Genomic DNA, 25,219 nt, shown 5'->3' on the forward strand with positions numbered 1-25,219 from the left:
CTAGCATGTGTCAAGTTGACACAAAACCAGCCAGTACAATGTCAGAATGGGGTGTGGCAAACTAGATTCATTGTACAACACAAACCAAATCAATGACCCAGCTTAAGTAAGACAAAGTACAGAAGTGACATCATTTGGTTCAATGTAAAGAAAAATTACAGGAAAAACACCGGAAGTTTCTACTTATAAGGTATCTAAAGGAGCTCATTTGGTTAAATGTAAAGAAAAATGACAGGAAAAACACCGGAAGTTTCTACTTATAAGGTATCTAAAGGAGCTCATTTGGTTAAATGTAAAGAAAAATGACAGAACAAACACTGGAAGTTTCCACTTATAAGGTATCTAAAGGAGCCAGATTCTCCTACAGAAGTTGAGTAGTGGTGGCTGGGAGCTGAGGGGAGGGTGAGGAGTTTATGCCAGAGTGGAAGCAGCTGCAGGCATGCCAGTGAAGAGGTTCTGGAAGGATCCACAGTGCAGTCCAGTATGACAACAGCACACTGTGCACTTAAAACATAAGAAAACATATTTCCTGTCATAAACTTTTATTTCTCCAGCAGAGAAGATTTAAAAAGCAGAGTAGTATAGCTGGGCATGGTGGTGCCCGTCTTTAATCCCAGCACTTGGGAGGCAGAGGCAGGTGGATAGCTGTGAGTTTAAGGCTAGCCTCATCTACAAAGTGAGTCTAGGACAGTCAAGGCTACATACAGAAACCCTGTCTTGAAAAACCAAACCAAATCAAACCAACCAACCAACCAACCAAACAAACAAAACCCCAAAACAAACAAAACAAAAAAAAAAAAGCAGAGTAGTGAATGTCTCTTATTTATCTATTTAGATACCAAGTCAGATAAACATTTGAGAGAAAAATAATATAAAGATATTCATGTAACAAAGCTGTTGATCAGATAGTCTCCATCTTTTTTTTTTTTTTTTTTAAGAATAAGAACAAATGAGCTGTAGTTTCAGCTAAAGGGAAGAAGGTAGATTAAAGGCACCAACAGCCTGGCTAATGAAAGGTTGTAAGATATCAAGACTTCTGAGAGAAAGCCTGGACTGTCTGCCCATGCACAGAGCCTACCACACAGAATCCACCCATCTATTTGCCAAGCGTGTTAAGGAGTGTGCTGCTTAGCATGCTAGGGCTGCAGGGGTGAGAGGATAACACAGGGTTAGAGATTCTCTGTATGGATCCCAAATCCAAGGTTTACAGGCCCAAAGCTCACGTGCCACAAGGGTGTGTGTGTGTGTGTGTGCGCGCGCGTGCGCGTGCCTAACCTTCTTTCTCTGTTTCCTTCAAAACTGTGCTACCCTTAAAGTCAGTGTGGGAAGTGGGAGGATGTATCAGAAAGTTCCAGTCTGTTAAATGTAAATATTTCTCTAAATAAAAGGTGAAATTAGGAAAGAATTAAAAATTTTAAGCAATTAAAAAAATAGAAGAGTAAAAGAAACAAATGTAGTTTGGTGTTTATGTTTATTTCAGACTTCTGGAGGAATAAAAATGCAGGTTGACTATGTAGTATGTTTTAAATCTGGCCAGATATTAGATATTCTAAAATTATCCTATAACTTACTTTTCATTATTGTTATTGTTCTCTCCCCCCCCCGCCCCAGTTTTTTTCTTAGTAGCTTGGCAATCCTCCAAACTCAGTCCACAATGACAAAACTGATCAGTTTCCTGATTTATCTTTCCCTTTTCTTTTTATTAAGACCTCTGCATCTATTTTAACATGGTGAACTGATATTTTGGGCACCCCTGCATCTCAGGGCTTTGGAGAGGTAGGCAGGAAGAGCAGGGGTTCAAAGCCAGTCTTGAGCTTTGCAAAGTTATCTTGGCTTAGGCGAGACCCAGTCTCACTAACAATCAAGCAAATGGGATTCCCCACATCCTACTCACACTCCAGCAAATGGAAAAATATGTTTTGGATGGATAATACATGTTCACAATGAAACTTAAGAGGTAGAAATGGGTGATTAACTTTTTACCTCTTATGTGATTCCACTGAACATTTTCATGAGGTTTTAGCTTAAATTTAAGACAGACTTAAGCATGTAAATTTCAGCTTATAGCTGTACATCTTTACTTATTACAGAGACATATAGAAACAATATAGAAACATATACTAGAGAGGGAATTATTTCGATTCCCGCAGATTTTTTTCGCTTTGTCGCTATGTCTGAAAAGTACAGTGACCTCACAAAAACTCAATGATAGTTATTTCAATTAGAAGATATTTGAGATCTTCATAATGTAATGAAATGATGCCATCACTGGACCTTCCTGAGCTGTAAACAATGAAAAATACCAGCTACTGAAAAGTTGCAAGGTGAACTGGTTTTCTTCTATGATAAGAGCACACATTTTGGGACAACATAGCACGATCACATATAATTGTGTTGCAGCAAGCAGGTTTAACGGTGGCCACTTTAACCCTCATCTGACTCCCGAGGATGGAGAGTGACTTTGAAAGACCTTCGAGGTCTCACCAATGAGTAACACCAGTTATATTTTGTACATTTTATGATCAAAACAGTCCTTTAAAAGACACACTTGGAGCTAGGTGTGGTGGTGCACACCCTTAATGCCAGCACTTGAGAGGCAGAGGTAGGGGGAGCTCTGAGTTCTAAGCTAGCCTGGTTAACAGAGTGAGTTCCAGGATAGCCAGAGCTATACAGAGAAATCCTGTTTCAAAAATTAAAAAAACCCAAAACCTAAACCAAACCAACCACCCACATAAACAAACAAACAACAAAAAAAAATCAAGAAACAAAACAAACAAAAACCCTAAAGCAAACAAACAAACAAACAAACAACAACAAAAACCAAAACAAAACTAGAAAAGAAGACACATAGTTGAGTTTAATGTTAGTGGCATTTTTGCTACGAGTTCCTGTAGTATTGACAATAGCAAAAGGTAAAAGATTTAAAAAAAAAAAAAAAAGTAAACTTAGGTTGTATACTAATTCCACAACAAATTTCAACAATGTGTGTCCTTAATACCATGTTGCACAAAGCAGCCGCATAGGAATAGGCGGATGTAGACTCAGGCAGCCTCACCTTCCTGTCTCTGCAGTGGAAAAGGTCCCCTATCTATCTCAAGAGGTACTGTGAGAACTGGGCAAACACTATGGGTGAGGAGTGCCAAGCTATGACGCGTGATTTACAGTTAAGCTGCTCCAGCCTCTGGTAGAAGGTGATTCTACTTAACAGAGAAGAAGAAAAACCGACAGATTAGGAAAATGAATTGGCCTCTCTGGTTCTATGTGCTACAGTCAGCTCTTGATGGACAGCCAGGACCTTTGTCATTAATTAAATTTGTGTCAGTTTAAAACCTGAATGCCTGAGCTCCTTGATAAGACTAGTGAATGTTTTTGAGAGACTGGATGCAGAACATCCCTTATTTTTGAATCTTGGCTCTTGCATGGTGGTGTTTCCCAGTCTTGTCATGATAAGAATTACCAACAGTTTGCTAAACTTGCTGACTTATCAGCCCTCTTCTGTCTCCTAGAGTCTGACTAAACAGGTCTGGGATGGAGCCAAGAAACGACTTTTAAAAAAAAAAATGCTTTCCAGATGATTTTTTGGTGTGTCAAGAAAAGTTCTAAAAAGTGCATTTCAAACATTTAGAATGAAGAGGAGATACACTTCATGTCCAACCTGTACATGTATGCATACAAACTACAAACATACTCAGACACAGGTACAGGTACACTTGGGTGCACTACTTTTTTTTTTCTTTTAAAGACAGGGTTTCTCTATTGATAGCCCTGGGCGTCCCGGACTCACTTTGTAGACCAGGCTGGCCTCAACCTCACCTCCATCCACCTGCCTCTGCTTCCCCAGTGCTGGGATTAAAGGCGTGTGCCACCATGCATGGCTCACACTACAACTGTTTATTCATCTACTTTTTGTCTTGAAATCCTGATTATATTTATGTGTGTGAGTTCATCCCCCTATCACAGCTTGCTGGAATCAGTTGTCATTCCCCCACCACGTGCAGTCTGGGGACCAAACTCAGATGGTCAGTTTTAACAGCAAGAGCCTTTGCCCAGGGAGCTGTCTCACTGTCCCTCCCCCTTCTTCTGGTTCCTTTTGTGTTTTTGAGATCTGTTTTTTTTTTTTATTTTTTTTTTTTTTTTTTCTATGTGGCTCAGGGCATGACCCTGCTGCTTCCAAGTTGTTAGTTCTGGAGTTATTGATGTGTACCGTCGTACCTGGGGCTGCTTATTTTAAAAAGTGGTCGCTGCAAAGGACGGCTGGGGGTGTAGCTCCTGGGTGGAAGAGCAGTTGCCCAGCATGAGCAAGTGCCCTGGTTTGATCCCCTGCACTAAAAGATGGCCACCTTCCATTTTGATGAGTCATTGTGAGCCACTATTGAGCAGCAGTCAAAAAGTGATGCCTCTTGGGGTTGGGAAAGTGGCTCAGGGGTTAAAGATGCCTAGTGCAAAACCTAAAGACCATTGCTTTCAATCCTTGCAACCCATGTGGAGGAAAGAGAAAACCAACTCTTCAAGTCTTCTCTGAAGTCTGTAGGTGTGCTGTGGCCTCACCCGTGCCTCGGCCGGGCCCCCCCCTTCTCCCTCCCTCCACCAAGCAAATTGAAAAATGTGAAAATAAATTAACACTGCTCCATAATTCTGAGCCTCGCTCCCCAATAATATCATATCCATCAACCCTGAGGGTTTGAGATATTAAGTGAAGGGCTTGAGGTCTGGGTTTGAAAGACACTGACCCATTTAAAGGACACCATTATTTGATTACAAAGTTCACTGACTAGAAGGAAAGTCACACAATGACAGAGAGTCTGTGAGGTCACCTTGTGTGTTTTGAAAATATTATACATAGTTACATAGTCTTGGCTTTCCAGTTGAAAACAGGTAGAAAGTGATGCAAAAATTTAAGCTGGAGCCTCCATGGCCATGAGTTTAGTCATTCTGAAACTGAGAAACATCTGGAAAGGTACAACGTGCTAGGAGCTTTTTTTTTTTTTTTTTTTTTTTTTTTTAATGGTTTATTTATTTATTTTTTTAATGTTCATTGGCGTTTTGCCTGTATGTATGTCTGGGTGAGGCTGTTGGATGCCCTGAAACTAGAGTTACAGACAGTTGTAAGCTGCCGTGCAGGTGGGAGAAATTGAACCCGCATCCTCTGGAAGAGCAGCCAGGGCTCTAAACAGCTAAACCATCTCTCCAGCCTCTGAACTTTTTTTTTTCCAACTGAATAAGTGTGGCTATGGAATGAGTTAAATGTGAACCTAAGCAGCAAAGGGTAAATAAACCTAGGATATTTGTACTCTAAGACATTTCAGGTAGACTGGTCCAAACCTCTCATTCCTTCAGGTTTGATCTCAAGAATATGGCCTGGTACCGCGTGCACTGCTTACTGCTAGGACACAAAGCCTCTATAGTTGTTTGCCTCTTTCTTTCCACACTAATGACATAGGGTGCCTTGTGCAAAGGGAGGCAATGAAAGATTTAAGTCTGGAAACAGAGTTTCTTAGTGCTTAAAAATTCTAATTAGCGTTTCCGATATCCTAATAAGGCCATGGTTCTCAAACACACAAGGAGATAGCTGAACGTCCCCTAGTAAGATATCAGATCCCTTGGATGAGTCGTGACTATTTTATAATGTGGATATTCTGACATTAGAAAGAATGAACAGGTAACCCTTTTGACATTGTGGGAAACACCCCCCAGGCAGTGGCTGCCTCTGAGTTGCAGGCTTCTAGCAGCACCAAATGTGTGTGTGTGTGTGTGTGTGTGTGTGTGTGTGTGTGTGTGTGTGTATGTAAGGGCACCATGCATGTGCACAGAAAAGGGCTCCAGGTATCCAGCTCTGTCTCCACCCTCTGACTTGTTCTCTTGAGACAGTTTCTCACTGAACCTGGAGCTAAGTTGGCAGTTAGAATGCCGAAGTGCGTGGCTTCTGTCTCTGCCCACTAAATGCTTGGGCTATAGGTGTGCGCACGAACACACCCAGCTTTTTATCTGGGCCTTTCCACATTCAAACTCAGGTCTTCCTGCCTGCGCAGCAAGTGCTCTGAGCCCTTGAGCCACCTCCCAGCATCTGGATGGCTTTCAGAGAATGGTGATGTTGCTTCTTTCCCATCTCTTCTAAGAGCCTGGGCTTTTCTAAGTTATTATGCCTTCTGAAGAAAACAGGAAGTTCCTCAGCTGAATAGCTAAGGAAGGAGAAAACTGTATGGCTTTCTGGTCCTTTTATGACTTGAATACAAAGTCCAGACCTGGGACGAGGCAGCCAAGTGCTTAAGACAGGTTGGTCCTGGGTTTGATCCCATTGGCTTCTGAGCACCCAGTTTCTGTCTTTATGCAGTAATTTTTGAGTCTCCCTTCCTTGTATCCATAACATGTATCCTAGCATGTCTAAGCTTGGTCAGAGTTTCTGCTAACTGTGATTTGGGGATGGTAAGTTAGGAGACTTATTTTCAACTAAAAGGAAGTCCTTTATTGAGTAATTATTTTATTAATTTTCCCTGTGCTTTATTTATGGCTCATGTTCCTAGCACTTAATACAAGACATCCTGCCCAGAGTTGTCTGTTAAATACAGGCACAGGTAAATTTAGATGGAAGGAAAAAAATATCTGCTTCACTAAAGACTGGATGTTCAAGGTTGATGTTCCCACAAACTTCCTTATCAAACAGGACTTATTTTATATGAATTTCCAGAAACACTGTGTTAAAAATAAGAGACGACCTGCATACGGTTGTGACCAACTAAATATATACAAAAGTTTTGACTTAGAGATCGAAACTAAACAAACAACATTGGGATGTTATTTTGTGAGGTCGCGTGATTTTAATGTTATGTTAATCTCATGAACCCAAGGCTGCTTTCTTTGCTTCTCTTGGAAAGTGTCTCCCACTAGGACATCAGACTCATGTTTTGAGGCAGGAGAGGAACATCGTGGTTTGCATGCCTTGGGCATCATTAAACATGAAGCAAGCCGCAAGGAAATGGTATGTGCCAGGTTGTAATGTGGAATTTCCATCTGATTGCAACTTACTTGAACAAAGGCCCCTGAGACATCTGTCAAAGACATTCTGCTAAGAACTCAAGTCAGAAAATGATTGGTTGTGTCAAATAAAGGGAGTCAGTGGCTGCTGGCCTGTACCAAAGAACCGTCTCCATTAAATGGAAAAGTCTAAGGTTATTAATAACTTTAATGGTGATTCATTTTAACCCAATCTCCCTAAATCTGATTGCCTGGGTTTGTGACTAGGGGGATATAATAAATTACAAGCCAGAAATGATTTTAATTGGTAATAAATACTTTTAAAAATGAACCTAAAAGTTACTCAATTGCACCAGGAGGCCGTCCTGTATCTCACTCACGTTCCTGGACATACTTAACACATGGTGAAATACAAACAAAAAGCTCATACAATGAAGAAGCAGCAACGGTAAGAACATTTGGTCCCATGAGTTCCTACTGTTTCATACACATCTTCCTTTGTAGCCTTTCAATTAATTTTTTTTTTTACTTTTCAAACCACATGGTTTGGCAAACACAACCATTACAAAGGGGGAAAAAAAAAAAGACTTGCTAAACTCAGTGAAGAAGAATCCAGCATTGCAGGTATCAATGTATTCTAATGATCATCAAAGATGGTCTGCTCTTCCCAAATAGAGAGAATGACACTTAAAATGTGCAGGGTAAGGGCTGCTAATGCAATGAACTCCTGGGTATCAACTGGAAGAAATACAATTATACTAGCATGCTAGAAATGGCTTGTATGTCTCTCCGAAATTCAATCTTCCTTCTTTTGAGATAATATTTCCTTTGATAAATAACATATACATGTATATGTTATTTATGTATATACATGTACATATGTTATATATAGTATATATTATATATGTTGTATTATGTTTTATATACATGTATGCTATTTAAAGAATTGTACAGTAAGTCATCAGTGTTTTTAAAAAAGCCCCCAGCTACTATCTTGAGCCATAAACTAAGGTCATTGTTCCTGAATTTAAATCGAACAAAGGCACAGAGGCACTTAGCTGGCAATATTTTGAGCCTTAGAAAATGTGACGCTCATTTTATTGGGAGTGGGCTAGCGGGGCTAAGTGTGGACAGGGCCTGGACGCCTAACAGTTATTGCTGAGGGAATGGGCACCACGTTCCTAAATTCAACATAACCAAATCCCAGATCTCAGGACTAGGACAAAATGGGCATCTTCCGTGGGGGCAACGTGAGTCTTCTGCTGATGCCGGTGTCAATGAAAGGACAACAGACCAGGGACCGCTGGCTTGTCATCCAGCCATTCTGTCATCAGAGCCAAAGATAAGAAAGAACCGGGGACTAAAGCTTGTGGTGCAGACAGCCTCCTTCGTGTGTGGGGTTTGTCTCCTGACTCACACCCTGCAATCTGTGCTGGGGCCTTGCCCTCCTCCCTGGTGCACAGCTGGCGTACTCCCGGGGGGGGGGGGTTCCCTTTGATCCCCATTTCCTGTTCTCCACATCTGCATCTTGCTCTCTGGTTGTGGTAGAGAAAACCCCCCCTTATGCCCTCCCACTTATCCCCCAGCCTCTTTGGGGATTGTGGCAGAACACTTCTGAGACCTTGTAAGTCTGGAGGTATTTTTACTAGACCTTCACACAGGATCTGGAAGCCTGGGTAGAATTGCAAGTGTGAGGTAATTTTGTATTTGAAGCGTTTGCTTCATGGCCTCTTTGTGTCTAATGTGGCTGCCGAGAAGGCCTGAGCCTCTCTCGCTGCCCCGCGGACGTGTTCAGTAGTCCTGGGTATTCTGAACACCACAGGGATACGCACGACTCTGAAGTCATTGCATGCATTGCACGCAGTGTGAATTTTAAATCTACAAGTAAATGGGTTTCTGTTTGTGTAAACAGTTAGTGTGCGTGTGCTCTTGAATACGTGGATGCATGTTGGGGTCGGAGGTGGGTGTTACAACATCTTACTCCCTTACTCTCTCCCTTAAGTTTCTGAGACATTGAATCTATGGAGCTCGGGATTGGCTAAAATGGCTGGCCAACGAACCCCAAGGATTCACCAGGTTCTATTGGCCAGCTTTGGGATTACAAAGGCTGCTTCCAAGGCCAGCTGTTATGTGGGTGCTGGGGAATCTGAACTGAAGGCCTCAGGTTTGAGCTGAAAGCACTTAGTGACTGAGCCTCTCAGAAGTGCCAGGGGAACTTTCAGAATCATTTCCTTGATAACACTTTTCTCTTCTGTATTTTTGTCCTTCCTCCTGCGATGTCAATTATATATGGTGTCTCTTTCCGTTTCTATGCTTTTTCTCTGTTAGACTCTGTGTTTGTGTGTGTGTGTGTGTGTGTGTATGCTCTGTGGGCCATTCCACCAATGTTTGTTTCTGCTAGCATTTCCTTTCTTCCTTCCATCCTTCCTTCCTTCTTTCCTTCTTCTCAAAAACTCTTATTTTCAAAATGCTCTCTACTTCTGTTTAAAGTAGCCTTTTAGTTTTAATTCTCAGGTCACTGGTTCTATCACCTGTTTGAAGACTAGATTTTACGTGCTTTACATCCTCTCTTTACAGATCTGTTATCTCCACGCTGCTCTGGAGGAGTTGCCTCTTCAGATATGTTTTACCCCTGCTTTTCTGAAGTGATTCTCTGCTGACTAGAAACTTTCCTGCTTCTGTAGTTTAGGTAGTGTCTCTGGAGAAGAAACTCCAAAATCAGTCTCCCCAAAATCACTTTCTACTTCTTTTTATTCCTGAGGTGTTCAGATTGTCCACAGAAGAGTTTTTTTTTTAGTTTCTGCCGAGAAGGGCAAAGTTCACAAGTGAACATTCTTGAAGGTGAATGTGCATGAAGGAGTTGCAGTCTTCCCTCCCTCCCTTTTCCTACTCCCTTTCTTTGTCTCCTGCATACATATGTGCAGGCCAGAGGGCAATACCCAGTGTCTTTCCTCAGCAGTTCTTTATCTTGATTTTTTTTTTTTTTTTAAACACAAAGTCTCCCACTCAACCTGAAGCCTGTCCATTTTGCTAGGCTGGCCAATGAGCCTTAAGATCCACCTCGCTCCTCCTTCCTGGTATCAGGCTAACATGCACCACTATGACTGTCTCTTTTAATGTTTTTATGTGGCTTCTGGGGATCCAAGCTCAGGTCTCCAGGCTTGCACAGCACTGTGGCACTTCACTGAATGAGCCACTTTCTTGTAGGCTCAATTTTCTTAACCAATATACTTTATTAACAATTTAGTGACTGAGCATACATCCCTTATAACCCGATTAACCAAAACAATAGGAAATGAGGATTAATGGACACAATAACAAAACTGTAAGGATATCAGTTCCGAGGAGCTGCTCCGAGGAGCAGCAGGATTTCTTCTGCTGGAAACCTGGAGTAACCAGAACCCAGAACCTCAGCAGGAGCCAGAGCCCCGAAGCCTTCCCTCAGTGGTTCTCTCTAGGAACATCTCGAAGTGCAGTGATGAACAGCCAAAACTATCCCAAGTCTCCAAAAGGCCCCGCCTCCAGTTCTGGGCTCATTTATATGTCTCCTCCCAGAGTCTGTTCCCAGGATCTTTTCAGCTGACAACAATCAAGCTCCCGCATGAGGTGGTCGGTCTTCTAGTGAATTAACCTCCCCTGTTCTCTCATGAGACTGTTCTGATCCCACACTTGGGATCCTAAAAAACAGGTTTATCTCTCCTTCACTTTCTTAATCTTTTTTCTTCCTTTCTTCTTTCCTTCCTTCTTTCATGCTTAATTTCTCTGGGAACACATACTTCAGGCTGTCCTAGACCTTGTAATCTCACTGCTCAGCTTTATACATTTTCTTCTCACTGCACACTCAAAAGTGCCTTCAACCTTGCCTTCTCCTCTCAAAGACTACAGTAGAGTGCCTTGGGCTCTGAGAACTTAAGTCAGTGGCTCTCAACCTTCCTCATGCTGAACCCTTTAATACAGTTCCTCATGTTGTGCTGACCGCTAACCCTAAAATTACTTCATTACTACTTCATAACTGTAATTTTGCTACTGTTATAAATCATGATCAAAATACCTGATATGTAGGATATCTGATCTGTGAACCCCACAGATGTGGAGACCCACAGGTTGAGGTTCACTGCCTTAGGTATATTAGTATTTTTTTTTCATAATTACCTAAGCCAATAGATAAACCTACTAATTCCATGAATTAGATTGTTCTTCCCATAGGACTTCATAACTTACACTAGAACATGTTAATACTGTAAACAGAACATAGATGTACTAAAAGAAAAAAATATTCTTTACTCTTAAAAAAATCACAATTGCATTTTAACAGACATGAGCATTAAGCAGAGACTGTACAATCCCTTTGAAGTCAAATTGGATATAGCAAAGCTCATTTCCATACAGATTTTCAGGAGTACTTGTTTTTTGTCACAGTCCTGTCAAAAACTCAGTTTTACAATAAAAAAGTGTCCCATAGAACAAAAAGGACGTTGACCCAATGTTAAAAAAAACAATAATTTTAACTAGTTGTTGCATTCTGTCAGACACGAAGTATTAAGATGTTTGTGCCAAAAATTTCAAACCTTTTGACCGACCTCTGACAGTGTGAAGAGGCACCCTGCCTGCCCTGTCTTATAGTAAGGGGAGCACAGGTTGCATACAGGATAGTTTTGTCCTACAGAGCTACTATTCTAACTTAAAACTTAATCTTAACTGCATACAACCTACTGGCTTCAGAGCAAGCATCTACACAGTCACCTATTACCAAACTCAATCCTTAAGACATTCAAATTATTAGAATTTCTCTCATATTCTGAAGCACACAGTCAATAAGTGAGCAAAGATCTAGAAGAGGTTACAATGGTAAATTAAAGAGTCATATTGAAAAAGAGATATTAAGTCTTTTTTTTTTTTTGAGACAGAGTTTCTCTTTGTAGCCCTGCCTATCCTGGAACTCACTTTGTAGACCAGGCTGGCCTTGAACTCACAACTCACAGAGAGCCACTTAATTCTGCCTCCTGAGTGCCTGTGCTTCTCTTACAGAGGGCCGGGGTTCAGTCTCCAACACTCAGGCAGTTCACAACGGCTTGTAACTACATCTCCAGGGGCATCTTATGGTCTCCTTTGGCCTCATGAGGTACCCACACACATGTGTACAAACATGTACATATATACACATACACATAAATAAATCTTTTAAAAAAAAGTAGGAAACACTGTGTGGTGTGTGTGTGTGTGTGTGTGTGTGTGTGTGTGTGTGTGTGTGTGTGTGTTTCCCAGCCCATTTTTTGTGGCTTTCACTTCACATGCCATTAGATCATTAGACAAGGCTACTGAGGCAACTCAAGGCAGTCTGTGGCTATTTCCAGACGGCTGAGTAACAGCCCAAGTATTAACATCTGTGAATGCGTCTTCAACCTCTTATCCCACATTAGTCTTTGAAGGATCCAATCAGAGTAGAGCTAGAATGTCAAAAAACAAAGGAGGCCCGGCAGGTAATATGACAAACCAATGTTGGCCTTAAGTAAGCTGACTAACTATTAATTCACAAAGCAGTCTGAAAAGATTTGTGATGAAGCTGGCTCCTGTCTAGACAGAGCGGGGAGTGCAGAACACATTAGACAGACGCAGCACAGTAGTGACAAGGAAAACCTGTTTCAGTTGCACAAACGCATGGGGAAAGGGATCAGCTATTTCCTTCTTTATCTAAATGTATAATCCTAATGGGCCCATATCTAGATCCTAGGGAATTTCCACTTTATTTTTAGAGCCTTAAAGAGTTTTACCCATGAATAATAAGGCGAGTAGAAAGGAAAAATGGATAAGAAGAGTGAGGGAGTTGATGGAGAGAGCAAAAGGGAGGGAGGGAAGGATGCAGGACTGGGAGAGATAGAGATGAGGGAGCCCAGGAAAGGGCAGCTGTGGCAGAGTAAGGGAAGAGAGAGCAATAAAGTCTGTTTTCATACTGTCCCTGATTTCAAAGGCTATTTATGTCTTAGCATTTGGAAAACATCACTGCCTGAGTCCTATAAAATTTATCTCCTGCCTCAGATATACTGTAGCCATGCTTGTTTTCTGTTTCTACTTAGCTGTGATTAAGATACAGATATCAGAGCAGCCAGACCCAACATTCATTCTATGTAGATGAATATACCAGTGGCCAGTTAGATATAGTAATCAGTCAGGTCGTTTAAGAGAAGTAAGTAGTTTGAACACACACACACACACACACACACACACACACACACACACACACATTTGATATGGAAATTTGTAGGTCAACACGAGGGAAATATTTGGAAATTAAGAAATAAGTCACGTTTCATTTTGTTAGGCTAACCCAACTTCGTTTAAATAAGAATACGTTTCAAAATAGACTCATAGTTTATATTCCATCCCACACACATAAGCAGTCACATGAACAGTCGCACTTGTGTTAAATTTTTTTGTTGTTTAAAAACCCATGACCATGGGTTTTATTTAATACTGTATACCATGTGTGGATTTCCCCAAGGGAAACATATTGGTGCCCCATTGGGAAAATGAAAGGATCAATTTTAGTCATCATGGTAAACATGTTGGTGGTGAAAGTATCAGGGGCCAGGAGAAGTTCATCTTCCTTTTAAAATTCCTGACTACATTTTTCCTTATATTGACAGATTTTTTTCTTTGAAATATTTCTCTGCCAAGATACTTGTGCTTTTAGCAGATGCAGTTATTATGGTTGGGATGGCGGGGCGGGGGTACTCTGTTGTCTTAAAATACTTTCAGATATAATTAAAGGGAAAGAAACATAAGAAAATTCAGCAAACACGGTAAGGCAAATCTTATATCCACTGCTAGGTCATGGAGCAGAAGAGGAGAGCGCCTTTTATGCTGTCAGCTTTCAGCCATGACATAGATGTGCCCACCTCAAAGGCATTTAAGTAAGTTCTACAGGTCTGGAATGTTCACAAAAAACTTTATTAAGTAATTCATTATCAAACTTATGTTTGTTAACAGCAAAAAAAAAAAAAATCTGTAACTGGAATACTAAGACTGTCTATGGGAGGAGTGGTGAAGCAATGGAGGCAGTGAAGGGAGCTGCTTCCATTAGCCTTCATCATCCAAATTTACTGGTACTCAGTGTATTCTGAGTGTTTTCTTTTTCTTTTTGGTGTGTGTGTGTGTGCATCTGTGTGTTTGTTACTGTGCATGTGTGTACATGTGTGTGCATGTCTGTAGAAAACAGAGGTTGGCACTGGACGTCTTTCCTTGATTGCTTTCCACAGTATTCATTCATTTGTTTGTTTATATTTTAAAAGATTTATTTACCTTCATTTTATATGTATCAATATTTGGCTTGCATGTAAGTGCACCATGTGGGTGGAATGCCCGTGGGGGCCAGAAGAGGGTGCTGTAACCACTGGCCCTGAAGTTACAAATGGTCAGGAGCTGCCCTGCGATGGCTAGGAGCCAAACCAGGGTCCTCTGCAAAAGCAGCAGGTGCTCTTAACCACTGAGCCCTTCTCTATCCCTCCACCTTTATTTTTTGAAACAGGCTTTCTCACGGAAGGTAAATCTCATGGATTTGGTTAGGGTACTTGATCAGTGAGGTACAGAAATCCATCTTTTTCTACCTGGCCCATCAGTGGAGTTATAGTCACCCTGCCTGGCCTTTTCTTTTTATATGCATTCAGGGGATTGGATTTCAGATCTCCACATTTACATCCGCAGGCACTTTATCAAGTGAACCATCTCCCCGCCTTACGGTGAGTGTTTTCAGTGCTCAAACACACATGGACACAAAACTAAAGCAGGCAATTACAAGACAATAATTTGAAAATTAAGGTGGTAGCTAACTCATAGGAGACATCTGACAGATTGTCATCAACATCGGTAGATGAAGATAGTGGAGAAAGTTGGATATATTGTCCAAACTACAAAATCCAATACCAGCCAGGTGTGGTGGCGCATGCCTTTACTCGCAGCACTTGGGAGGCAGAGGCAGGTGGATCATTGTGAGTTTGAGGCCAGCCTGGTGTACAAAGCGAATCTAGGACAGCCAGGGAAAATCTGTCTTGGAAAACCAAAAACCAAAAACCAAAACCAAAACAACAACAAAACCAAAGTCCAATACCAAAATAAGCTTAAACGCCCTCTGATTTCTCTAAGATTTTAGTGTTATTTGTACTTAAACCATTGAAACGGATAACTTGCCTATGTTATACATAGTACCTGAGGGAAATATTCCATTTGCCTTTTATTAAAATATGCCTACTCATCTATCTACCTGATATTGTTTGAACCAGTAAATGCAAAAGATGAACCCTTAGTTCCAATACACTTTCCATATGAGCTCCTACCAGGGATTTATTCTCAGGCATTCCATACAATGGGACCTAGCAATATTCAATTGTATACAAAGACATCAAAAACAAAGTACAATGTGGCCAGTTTCCACAGCCTGGAAAGTGGCTGCAGTTTTTAACGTGGTAACTCGCACACTGCATGGCTTGGCATGCTCTGCTTGTAACTCAGAAGCTGCCAGATCAGTTCTGGTCATTCCCAAAGAGCTATCCTTTTGACTTCCAGTCCTAAGAGGAGAGTACTCTGCTTTGAAAGACCTGATGCTCCGATGGGACAGGCTCAGGGGCAGAGAACTGTACCATGTCCTGCTAACTGGGAACCTTCAAATTCCAAGGGAAAGGTCAGGTCAGGGCCATGGCTTCCAAGGCACATTTGGCACTGTCTGCCTGCCGCTGCAGCAGAAGCATAAACAGCACACACAGGAAAATGACATGTTTTTCTAACCTCTGTGAAGAAATAGTGGGACTGCGTCTTTGCTGATGGGAAAAACACAAAAGAAAACAACCGTGTGTGTGCATGTGCGCGTGCGTGTGTGTGCGTGTGTGTGCGTGTGTGTGTGTGTGTGATACATACTATGAAATACCTGGACACAAAGTATTTTGGTTCATGGGGAGTCATACACACACACACACACACACACGCACACACACACGCACACACACACACACACGCGCACACACACACGCGGTCGAAGGCACACACTCCCGCATCACAGAGCACTCCGGTGAGGTCAGATGACCTGGTAACGAGGAGAGAGAGAGAGATCCCAGGGCATGGTGTCTTTCTTCAAGCTTGTGGAACAGTAAAAGTTTATGGCTCTGGGCACGCAGAGGAGCCACGCCTGGAGAGCTCACTCTGTCATGTCAGTAGGGCTCTCGCTCAGGCACATTCTAAGCAGTAGAGTCTTAGAGTGGGTTCTGGTCAGCAAAAGCCTGCAACACGCTTCTCTTTTCTACTGAAATTTCAGAAAGGTTTGCTTTCAGGTCACCAGACTGATTATAAAGCACCGTATGTCAAAACGTCTTAAGTCCCCAAGGCCGATGTTCTTGTCTGAGCCGCATGTTTTACTAATAAAAATGATGAGGCTCGCAGTGCCCAGACCCCCACAATAAAGAAGACATTGTTTGGAAGATGGTTTCATGTTTCTAAGGAACTGCAAAACATCATTCAGTGTGGTGTGTGGCTTTAAAATAGAGACAAAAAGCCTTCTGGAATCCAAAAGATACATTACCCCCAATAGGAGAAACTTACCGGGTTCAGCTGTTGATCTCGGCTCTGTTTGTATGAAAGAGGAGGAAAAAAAAAATGGAACAGAGTGTTAGAACAGGGTCTTGGGGGATAACCAACCTAGTGCTTTGTTCCCATTGCTCTGGCTAGGCCATGTGTGTGGAAATGGCATGGACTGCGTTTGGTGGTGGTGGTGGTGGGGGTTTGTTGTGGCTTTCTTCCGTAAAAATGAGGTAGACCAATGCTTTTATGTACTTCACAAGTAGCGGTTTTGGAAGGGGTCATGGGGCAAGTTCCAGGATTAACTGCCTACTGCATCATGGGCATCTTGAACAACAACAACAAAAAAGAGCATCTACTCCTGGCCCTTTTAATGCAGGCAGTTGTCCTACCGTATAACACACAGTGCAGGCGCAGTTTGAAGGCATTTCTTAAAGAAATAGGCCTGTTACCTGTTAGGCTCTTAGGCCCTTCAATTGGTAAACAACGTAACAGCAGGTGACTGAGGACACTATGTTACCAAGAGTGGTTGTAGAATGAAGTCGGTATAGAAGGCTGAAACTAGTGAGGTGATGTTCACATTGGGGTGCTCATCTATAGATGAACAATCCCAGAGGTTCCTTTGATGCCACATCTACAGGGTGGTGTGAGGAAGGGGGAGTGCTCGGCGCTGAGACACGCGGCTTGGTTTACTCCCTACACGTTATGGACTATCTAAGTCTCATCCCACTTTGGAGACACAAAACTGCTCGTGTAAGTCCATTTTAGTTCCCATGAAGCCAGAGAACATCCAACAGACACTCGGGAGAATGGACACCCCTCCTTACTTTTCTGGAGGATTCTGAAGTCCGGAGAATCTTGGATTTCACTCCCTTGCCGGAACCACTGGACCTGCAGAGGGGGCGCTCCTCTGACGCGGCATTCCAGGACCACCACCTGGCCCTCGGAGGCTGCCGTGTTCTGCAGTTCCTGAAATTCAAGAAGCCAGTGACCCTCCTCAGACTTCATGGCTCCTTAAACAATCTCACAGTGGAGAAGATACCAGGTCTTAGGCAAAACCCCAAACACAGAGGAACAAAACCCGCACAAGGGAGTTGTTGGAAAACAATCGCCGTGGGCTCAGGCAAAGATGGACGAATGCCTTGAAGTCCACTGGTCACGAGACATTTCATGATCTCCGGGGTCATGAGATTAGTATGTTTATCAGAAAGCCTGTAGCACCTTTTGGGCTGTTTACAGATTTGCACCGATCCTTATTTGTGGAATTTGATGGCAACAACTGCCACTTTCCTTCATGCACGTTTAATGGTGAGCTGCTGGAACAATTCCAAACAATTAATTTTATTCCAAATGACTGCAGATCTTTAGGGAAGCCAGATAAGAGAAAAGAAGACACACGTTTGTCTTTGGCAGCCTCCTCTTCTGTGTACTCCCCCACCAGCCCTGCCTGACCAGTGTCCTGTGTCAGGCTTATGAAACTAAGAGGTTTGGCATTTTCTCCTAGCAAGATTCCGAGTCAAATAATAAAACTCGCGGAATGGCTGCACGTCTTTCTTACTGACCTTCGTTTCCGCCTCTCTTGTAACTGCCTTGCTGCCCTCACCCTGCTCTGACTGCAGACTAATAAATTTTTATGATACAAAAAGATAAATTAATTTAACTTTAAGGCTGCAAAGAGGTGAAGTTTTGAGGCTTGTTATTCAATGGCAGAATGCTAACGATTTCCTCACATATGTCCTTTCCCCACCTTCCCCCTCCAAGATTAGTCAGGGATAGGGCTGTTTACACACTCAGACTATTTGAGGATTTAACTAGACCTGACAGGTGTGTAGGTCTTTTGAATTAAAGAAGTCATGATTGGAAAAAAAAATTAACCTAAACAAAAAAGCTTACCTATAAATAAACTAATGCACAGAATTCATTAGGAAGTGTATGAACTTTGGGCAGGTTTTTTGTTTGTTTGTTTTTTGTTTTTGTTTTTTTAAAAGGTCTGGGGAATAACAGCTGGTCACAAATCTGACAGCAAATGGGGAAAAAAACCTTCAGCAAATGTCCTGTAGCATAAACGTTAAAACGCTGTGGATATTCTAAATACATACAGTGCTCGCCAATGAGTTATAAAAATGTAAGGTGAGTGTCTGGTTTGGGTAGTTTATAAGAATATCATATATATCATGTATGTGTATGAAAAGTTTAAGGTTATCAACTACTGGGCTTGGATATGTACAGTAGATGGTAGAGAGCACTTACTCTGCTTGAACTATCAGGGTTGATCTTCAGCAGACAGAAGTAGACATTGGATAATCAGAAGTTTAAAATGACCCTGAGCTATACTGAGAGTTTGAGGCTAGCCTGGGCTATGCGAGACTCTTTCTTAAAAAACAAAACAAAATAAAAAAGCAAGAAAAACAAACCCAGGCCCCCAAACACAAATCAACTAATGATTACATTCTCTTCTCTATTTGTATTTTTAAGTGTAGGAAATAGCTGGCTCTAAGTGTCCTCATGTTTTACTATCTTTGTTTAGTCACTGGGTGGGGGACTGCCATACACACACGGCAGAGGATAACTTGGTTCTCTCCTTCTACCATGTGGGTCCCAGGGAGTAAACTCAGTCTTGGTGAAAAGAGCTTTTTTTTTTTTTTTTTTTTAATCAGATGATACATCTTACTGGCCCTAGAAAGCCTCTGACTTTTAAGTAAATGTTTTGTAGTTTATGATTGTAGCCAGAGATGAGTTAATTTAGTGTTTCAAAGCACAGTGTGCGGTCTAGCTTCTGTGGGCCAGCCTATGAAATGTCTCCAGAAAGCCATTTCTGGTACATAACAAATGACACCCAAATATTTCTCATGCTTAAGCTTTTAGGCATCAAAGGATATTAGATTTATTCCTAAAATTATGTTTTTTTTTGTTTTTTGTTTTGTTTTTTTTTTGCTGTGTTTGAAAGCAAGAGCTGTAGCAAATGAGTAGATGCCTACAGAAACCTATGCTTGCTTTTGGATTTCAGTTTTAGCTTGTCCTCTTCTGTAACAACGCCAACAGCAACAACACCACCAACACACACACACACACACACACCGGCAGTGTGCACACACTCATATCATGGATGGTTAAGCCCTCTAAGCCATTAAGACAACCTTCAGAAACATAAGAAGGAGCCCTCACAACGATGAAAACCAACACCCAGAGGCCGTGCTTAGCCATCTGGATCATCATTCAGTGTAGCCCGTGGGAATCCTGGATGGTCCAGGATGCACATAAAAGATCCCACATCACAGAACATGTTGAGTAGGCACTGTGATTTCTTAGAAGGGCCTAAGGGAAGAAAAGCCCTCTGCAGTAGCTGTCCCGTGGACATCCCTGTTACCCACAGTCTCACAGTCCTTACCAACTCTGCTGTAGGAGCCAACCCCACTACTCTGCAGGAGTGCTGGGAATCTTTAGAGAAAATGAGGAAGCAGATGGAGGTACTCCTTTGATGGGAAAAGCCCACTTGGCATGCACTGTCACCATCGCGCACGAGAGGAATGCGGGGCAATCGGGGTGATGAGTCCAAGGGTCGTCTGAGTTGAGAGCAGATGCAGGATCACTGTCTAAATCTGCTCCACTAATCCCTGAACTAAAAAGGATGCTGCAAATCTGAGAGAGAGAGAGAGAGAGAGAGAGAGAGAGAGAGAGAGAGAGAGAGAGAGAGAGAGAGGCAGGCACGCCACACCGAGCACCGGGTCAGAAGCCAGCAACACATACATTTCCTTCACACATTCTCTATCTTGATTGACATGAAAGCAACCTACATCAGCCATGTTGCTAGCACATAGAGCACTTTATGACTTGATTTGTGCATGGTGGTGGTGGTGGTGGTGGTGGTGGTGGTGGTGGTGGTGGACAGTGAAAGATGACTGTTAATAGTGCCTGTGCCCTCGCAGTTGGACTACGATGGAGGAAGCTGAGGTTTCAGTTCTAGAGTTTGAGGATCCTCTTAGTGTCCAGGCAGGAAGGAATCTGTAACATCTACATGTGCCAGCCCACGACGGAGGAACCTGTGGACCTTGTGATGAAGGACAACAGGACAGGACGTCTGTGTTTCCTTCTCCTGTAGCCCCGACATGGACTTGGTCTGCTCAGATGGAGAGTCATGAGAATGCTGGGTATAGTGAGCACTGAGAAAACTAAGGCAGGAAGATTGTGAGTTGGAAGCTAGCCTGGGCTATGTAGTATATCCACGTCTACAACAACAACAACTAATTAATACTAACTAACTAACTAACTAACTAACTAAACTACACAAATAAATAAAGCAAGCCAGAAAAAAAGGATGTGTTTGTGTCCCGAAATCAGCTGAGTCACAGTTAACAATGCATGACGCAGCACACTTTTCCGGAGATGCCCTTGAGAAGTTGGTGTTGAAAAACTCTTATACTTTATGCTCACTGCGAGCATCCACCCATCTAGGCGGTCCCTTCTCAGAGCATCAGCAGAAAATGTTACCTTCTGTTACACAGACTTAGGCTAGGGTCTTAAAGGTTTTCTTTTGCTTTTAGTGTTGCTAGCTTTTTTTTTTTGGGTGGGCATTTTCAACTGGTACCATTTGTTTTCTACATACACTGGATGAGGGGGGTAACCACTTAGAAAAAGGTCTTTATTAAGCTTAGATTCAGTCAGGCTTAGGAGGCAAAATAAAAACATTTCCCTACACAAAGTAAGCTGATTTTGATGTGGCCAGACATAAATTCCTTCTCCCTCACACTCTTTTTCTTTTTTGAAATAGGTTTCTATGCCATCGTCCAGGCTGATCTGGCCTCACTGTATAGCCCTTGCTGGCTGTGACGTCACAGCAGTTCTCCGGTAACCTCCTGAGGGCAGCGATGGCAGGTGTGAGACATTCAGGCTTCCACACAGAAGTATTATAGATAGATTTTCTTGTTCATCTTCATCTTACCTGGAATTTGTTTTTGTGAAAAGTGTGGAGTTCAATTTAATTGTTTTTTTCTTTAATTTACTAAAAAGTTCATTGTGTCCCTAAGTTATCTCTCCATGCCTGCAGCTATTGGAATAGCTCTGCCGTCCTATTCTGACTTCTCAGCTATTTGGTTAGACTCCTGCTTTTATCTGAAAGTGTTTGGATTTGAAGTTAAAACAATATATTGGAATGTGTGCACATATATGGCAATATTTTGGGCACAGGACCTCCCATCTAAATTCTATATCAAACAAATGGATAGAAACAAGAAACTTGTTGGGAGTTCAGTAAAATTTGCATTAGATATGTCCTCTATCTGGGGACTAAGGACTTCGTTATTCTTTCAACATGAGACTGGCTTATCTTTCCTGTTATTTGGCCTTTTAAAATGGCTGTCAATAAAGTTTTAGACTTTTCTCCAAAAGCAAAAACAAAGAAAGAAAGAAAGAAAGAAAGAAAGAAAGAAAGAAAGAAAGAAAGAAAGGTGTTCATGGACGGGTTTCTGACTTTGCAGTCATCCAATGACATAGGATTCATTCAACTTGCAGTGTAAATCTCTAACTTAAAACCAATGGAAAATTAGGCTTTTGTTCATTTGCTTGCTTGTTTGTTTTATAAAGCTTCCTAGATCTTTCAAGAGATTTCCTTGGGATTCACTGCACAGATCAGTCCTGGCCTCAAACTCCTACATATTCATGCCTCTCTGCCTCCAAGTGCTGGGACTACAGTCATATACTATGATGCCCAGCTATAGAGAAAGAAAAATTTAAATACTGAACTATGTCTTACTATTCATGCCTTTCTTGGATTTCCCACTAGGTCAGACATCTGGTTTCACCTGCTTACAGCCATGTTTCCCAGTCTTGCATAAGAAAATAGTTGCACGGCCATTATTCAATGAATACCTACCCATCCCCTAAGGTAACCACGACGATCTGCCTATTAATATCTTCATTTCACATCTTAAGGGCTGCTACATAAAGTCACATGTGAATGAAATTTAAGCACTAAAGAAAACATGGAGAATGAGACTTCCAGATGTCAGACCTTAGTGAAAACAGGAAGAAGGCAGCCCATGGTGGTTCCATCAGGTCGGCAGAGATACGAAGTCGGACTGTGAACCTGAAAGAGCAGAGACGCACAGATCGGATTCTCAATATATATAAATCTCTGAGAAGATAGGCTAAAGCAACCTTTTGCTGTGGGGATTGCTCCACTTGAATGGGTTGAGTGTATGGACGCATCGCCATCCATTACCCGCCAGACGTTGTTCTGCTTCCGCATTTCACATCTGTTACTCTTCTCTGTTCAAAAGGATATTGGAGGTAAGAGTTCCCCTGGTCCCGGGGGGAATCCGAGAGCTTTTAAATGCAATTACCAAATGGGTTTCTGTGTGTGGGACTTCCACAGGGGTCCGTTTAGACGTTCTTGCGGACACTATATTTTATTTTAAAATACTGTCTGGATTCCTTGACTCAAAAGGATAAGCTATTGACAATGAAGGGTAAAGTAAATTGTTGAAACATCTACCTATCTTATTTTCTTTAACGTGAGCTCCTTCAATAAAGGAGGACAGAAAATACAGGGGAAAGAAATAAAACTCATTTATTGATGTGTAAAAAACTCAAGGTACTAAAACGATGACTGAAAGGCATTCATCTCAGGGGAAGTAAAATGCTTCAGAGTTGTGAATGGAAAATAAAAGGTAGTGAGTGTGTGTGTGTTTGTGTGTGTGTGTGTGTGTGTGTGTGTGTGTGTGTGTGAAATTGCATATTTTCAAGTAATCTGGACTTACTCATTTATAAATTGATGGCAACCTGATACCACGTATCTGAATATACCATGGGACATCACATGGTGTGGAGATACGATAGCAGTGACAGACCTTATTCATTGTCCCTGCAATACTTTTTACTGGCTTGTGATTCAGGAGGTCTGTGTCTCACTTTTCACCATCTTCGACATCAAAAGAATACATGGACACTTTTATAGTATTGCCCTGGGTCAGACATTATATGAAATGTCATGAAAACCAACTCAGGGACTCTTCATAGTGGCCCCCAAGAGACTGTGGCTACTATCATCTTCATTTTGGAGATGAAGAAACTGGGCCCAGAGAGGTTATGCTTTTGCACAAAAGTCACTTTAGTAAGTGAGTAGAGTTGGGATTTGAACCCAGGAACTCTGGATCCTAAGTGTTTAACTTTTCATTTCGTTGTCTGCAAGGAAGAAATGATGAATACTTCAATCACATCTGTGAGCTAGGATGCATTATTCAATGTTCCTATAGAAATAAAGCCATTCAAAATGTGCTCTGCACACAATTGCAGTGTTTGTATCTATACATCAATGTATATATTTTTTTCTGTTCTGTATTTTACAATAATTTGGCCATGTTCAGAAGTATCTCAAGTTTTCTCCAGTCTAGTCAGTTACCAGGATGGAGAAGGCACTGATGTTTTCTGCTTTCTGCTATGAAATCTAGCATAGTGCTTAGCATTCTAATAAATACTTGCTGATAACTAAAAGCCAAACTCATGAACAAAAACTATCCATGGGTTTGATCAGAGATAGTTTCACAAATATCACCCTGGTTTAGCAGTCTAAAGGAAATATCTATCATACTGCCATTTCTGGTGACTTGTCCTTGTTGATTCCTCTCAAGTTGATGAACACAAGTGCTTTTTCTTTACAGATTTCATCTTCTATATGTTACTATGAATATGGTATGCAGTAGTTACTATAGTGCTTATAGATAATATTATGGATAATAAAAGCTGATGGAAGGCATGAGACAAGTCTCTTAACTAGGGATGGATTTGCTCACCAAGAGTGTCAGGAAAGCCTTCTACTATTGTTGTACTTAAAGATTTACATCATATCAATTATTTATAGACATTTGACTTCTTCTTCTTCTCCTCCTCCTCCTTCTTTTTTTTTTTTTTTGACTTAAAAAAATAATGCTGATGGTGATTGCAAAGTAAACTCATTACAGTTACTTCCCGGTGGTTGTTCTCTCTTTGATAAGGTAGTCTTGCACGAACATAAAACCAATATTTAAAAAAAGTATAGTGAAGGCAAAGAATTTAAATTTTTTTCTAACCCATACCCTTTGACTTTCAAAGTTAGGAAAAGTTCCTGTTGGAGTGTGAACTTTACTGGCCTCTTTAAGTAAGCTAATAAGATAGGCTAACTGGACAAACAGACAGAGGGGATGCACACTTGAGGACAGTCACACAGACAGAGCTAAGGCAGTGGCCATTTATCTTCTCAGAGACTGCTATGAGAATGTGGCTGTTGATGACTGCCGGTGTGGCTTTGATTACAGATTATTCTTAACGAACAAAAGTGACAACATTAACTGTTGCCTTTACTTCCTTCGATTGTTGTTTTTACTCAGCAAACATTGCAAGGGAATGTGTCAGTTAGAAACAAAGTCCTCTTCCTAAAAGGAAGCAGCCTGCTTGCTCCTGAACTCAGCTCCTTATAGGGCTGAGGCACAGTTACCTGTTGGGCAGGTACAGATAAGGGCTGAATCACAGCTGTGGTCACTCCTGTCTTTGGAGATGAGGATCCTATTGTCAAGGAAACGGACGTTGTTTTCTTCTGAGCTCTGTAAATAGAGAAGTGAGTGTTAGAATGTCTTCTGCTGCTGCTGCTGCTGCTGCTGCTGCTACAACTACAACAACAACTACTTTAAATCAGCAATTGTTCTTTAAAAAAATT

General features: G+C 41.7%; 1 protein-coding gene across 1 annotated transcript in view; it reads right to left on the bottom strand.

The window, feature by feature from the left end:
- Nucleotides 1–25,219, bottom strand: part of Palld (palladin, cytoskeletal associated protein) — a 446,518-nt gene that overhangs the window by 235,089 nt on the left and 186,210 nt on the right. Inside the window, exons 5-8 of the mRNA XM_051169959.1 lie at nt 25,001–25,106; nt 22,541–22,615; nt 17,361–17,502; nt 16,558–16,581 (exon numbers count right to left, since the gene is read on the bottom strand). Coding sequence (XP_051025916.1) covers nt 16,558–16,581; nt 17,361–17,502; nt 22,541–22,615; nt 25,001–25,106 — 347 coding nt within the window. The remainder of the gene's footprint in view (nt 1–16,557; nt 16,582–17,360; nt 17,503–22,540; nt 22,616–25,000; nt 25,107–25,219) is intronic.

The sequence above is a fragment of the Acomys russatus genome, chromosome 27 (genome assembly GCF_903995435.1).
Source record: "Acomys russatus chromosome 27, mAcoRus1.1, whole genome shotgun sequence".
NCBI lineage: Eukaryota > Metazoa > Chordata > Mammalia > Rodentia > Muridae > Acomys > Acomys russatus.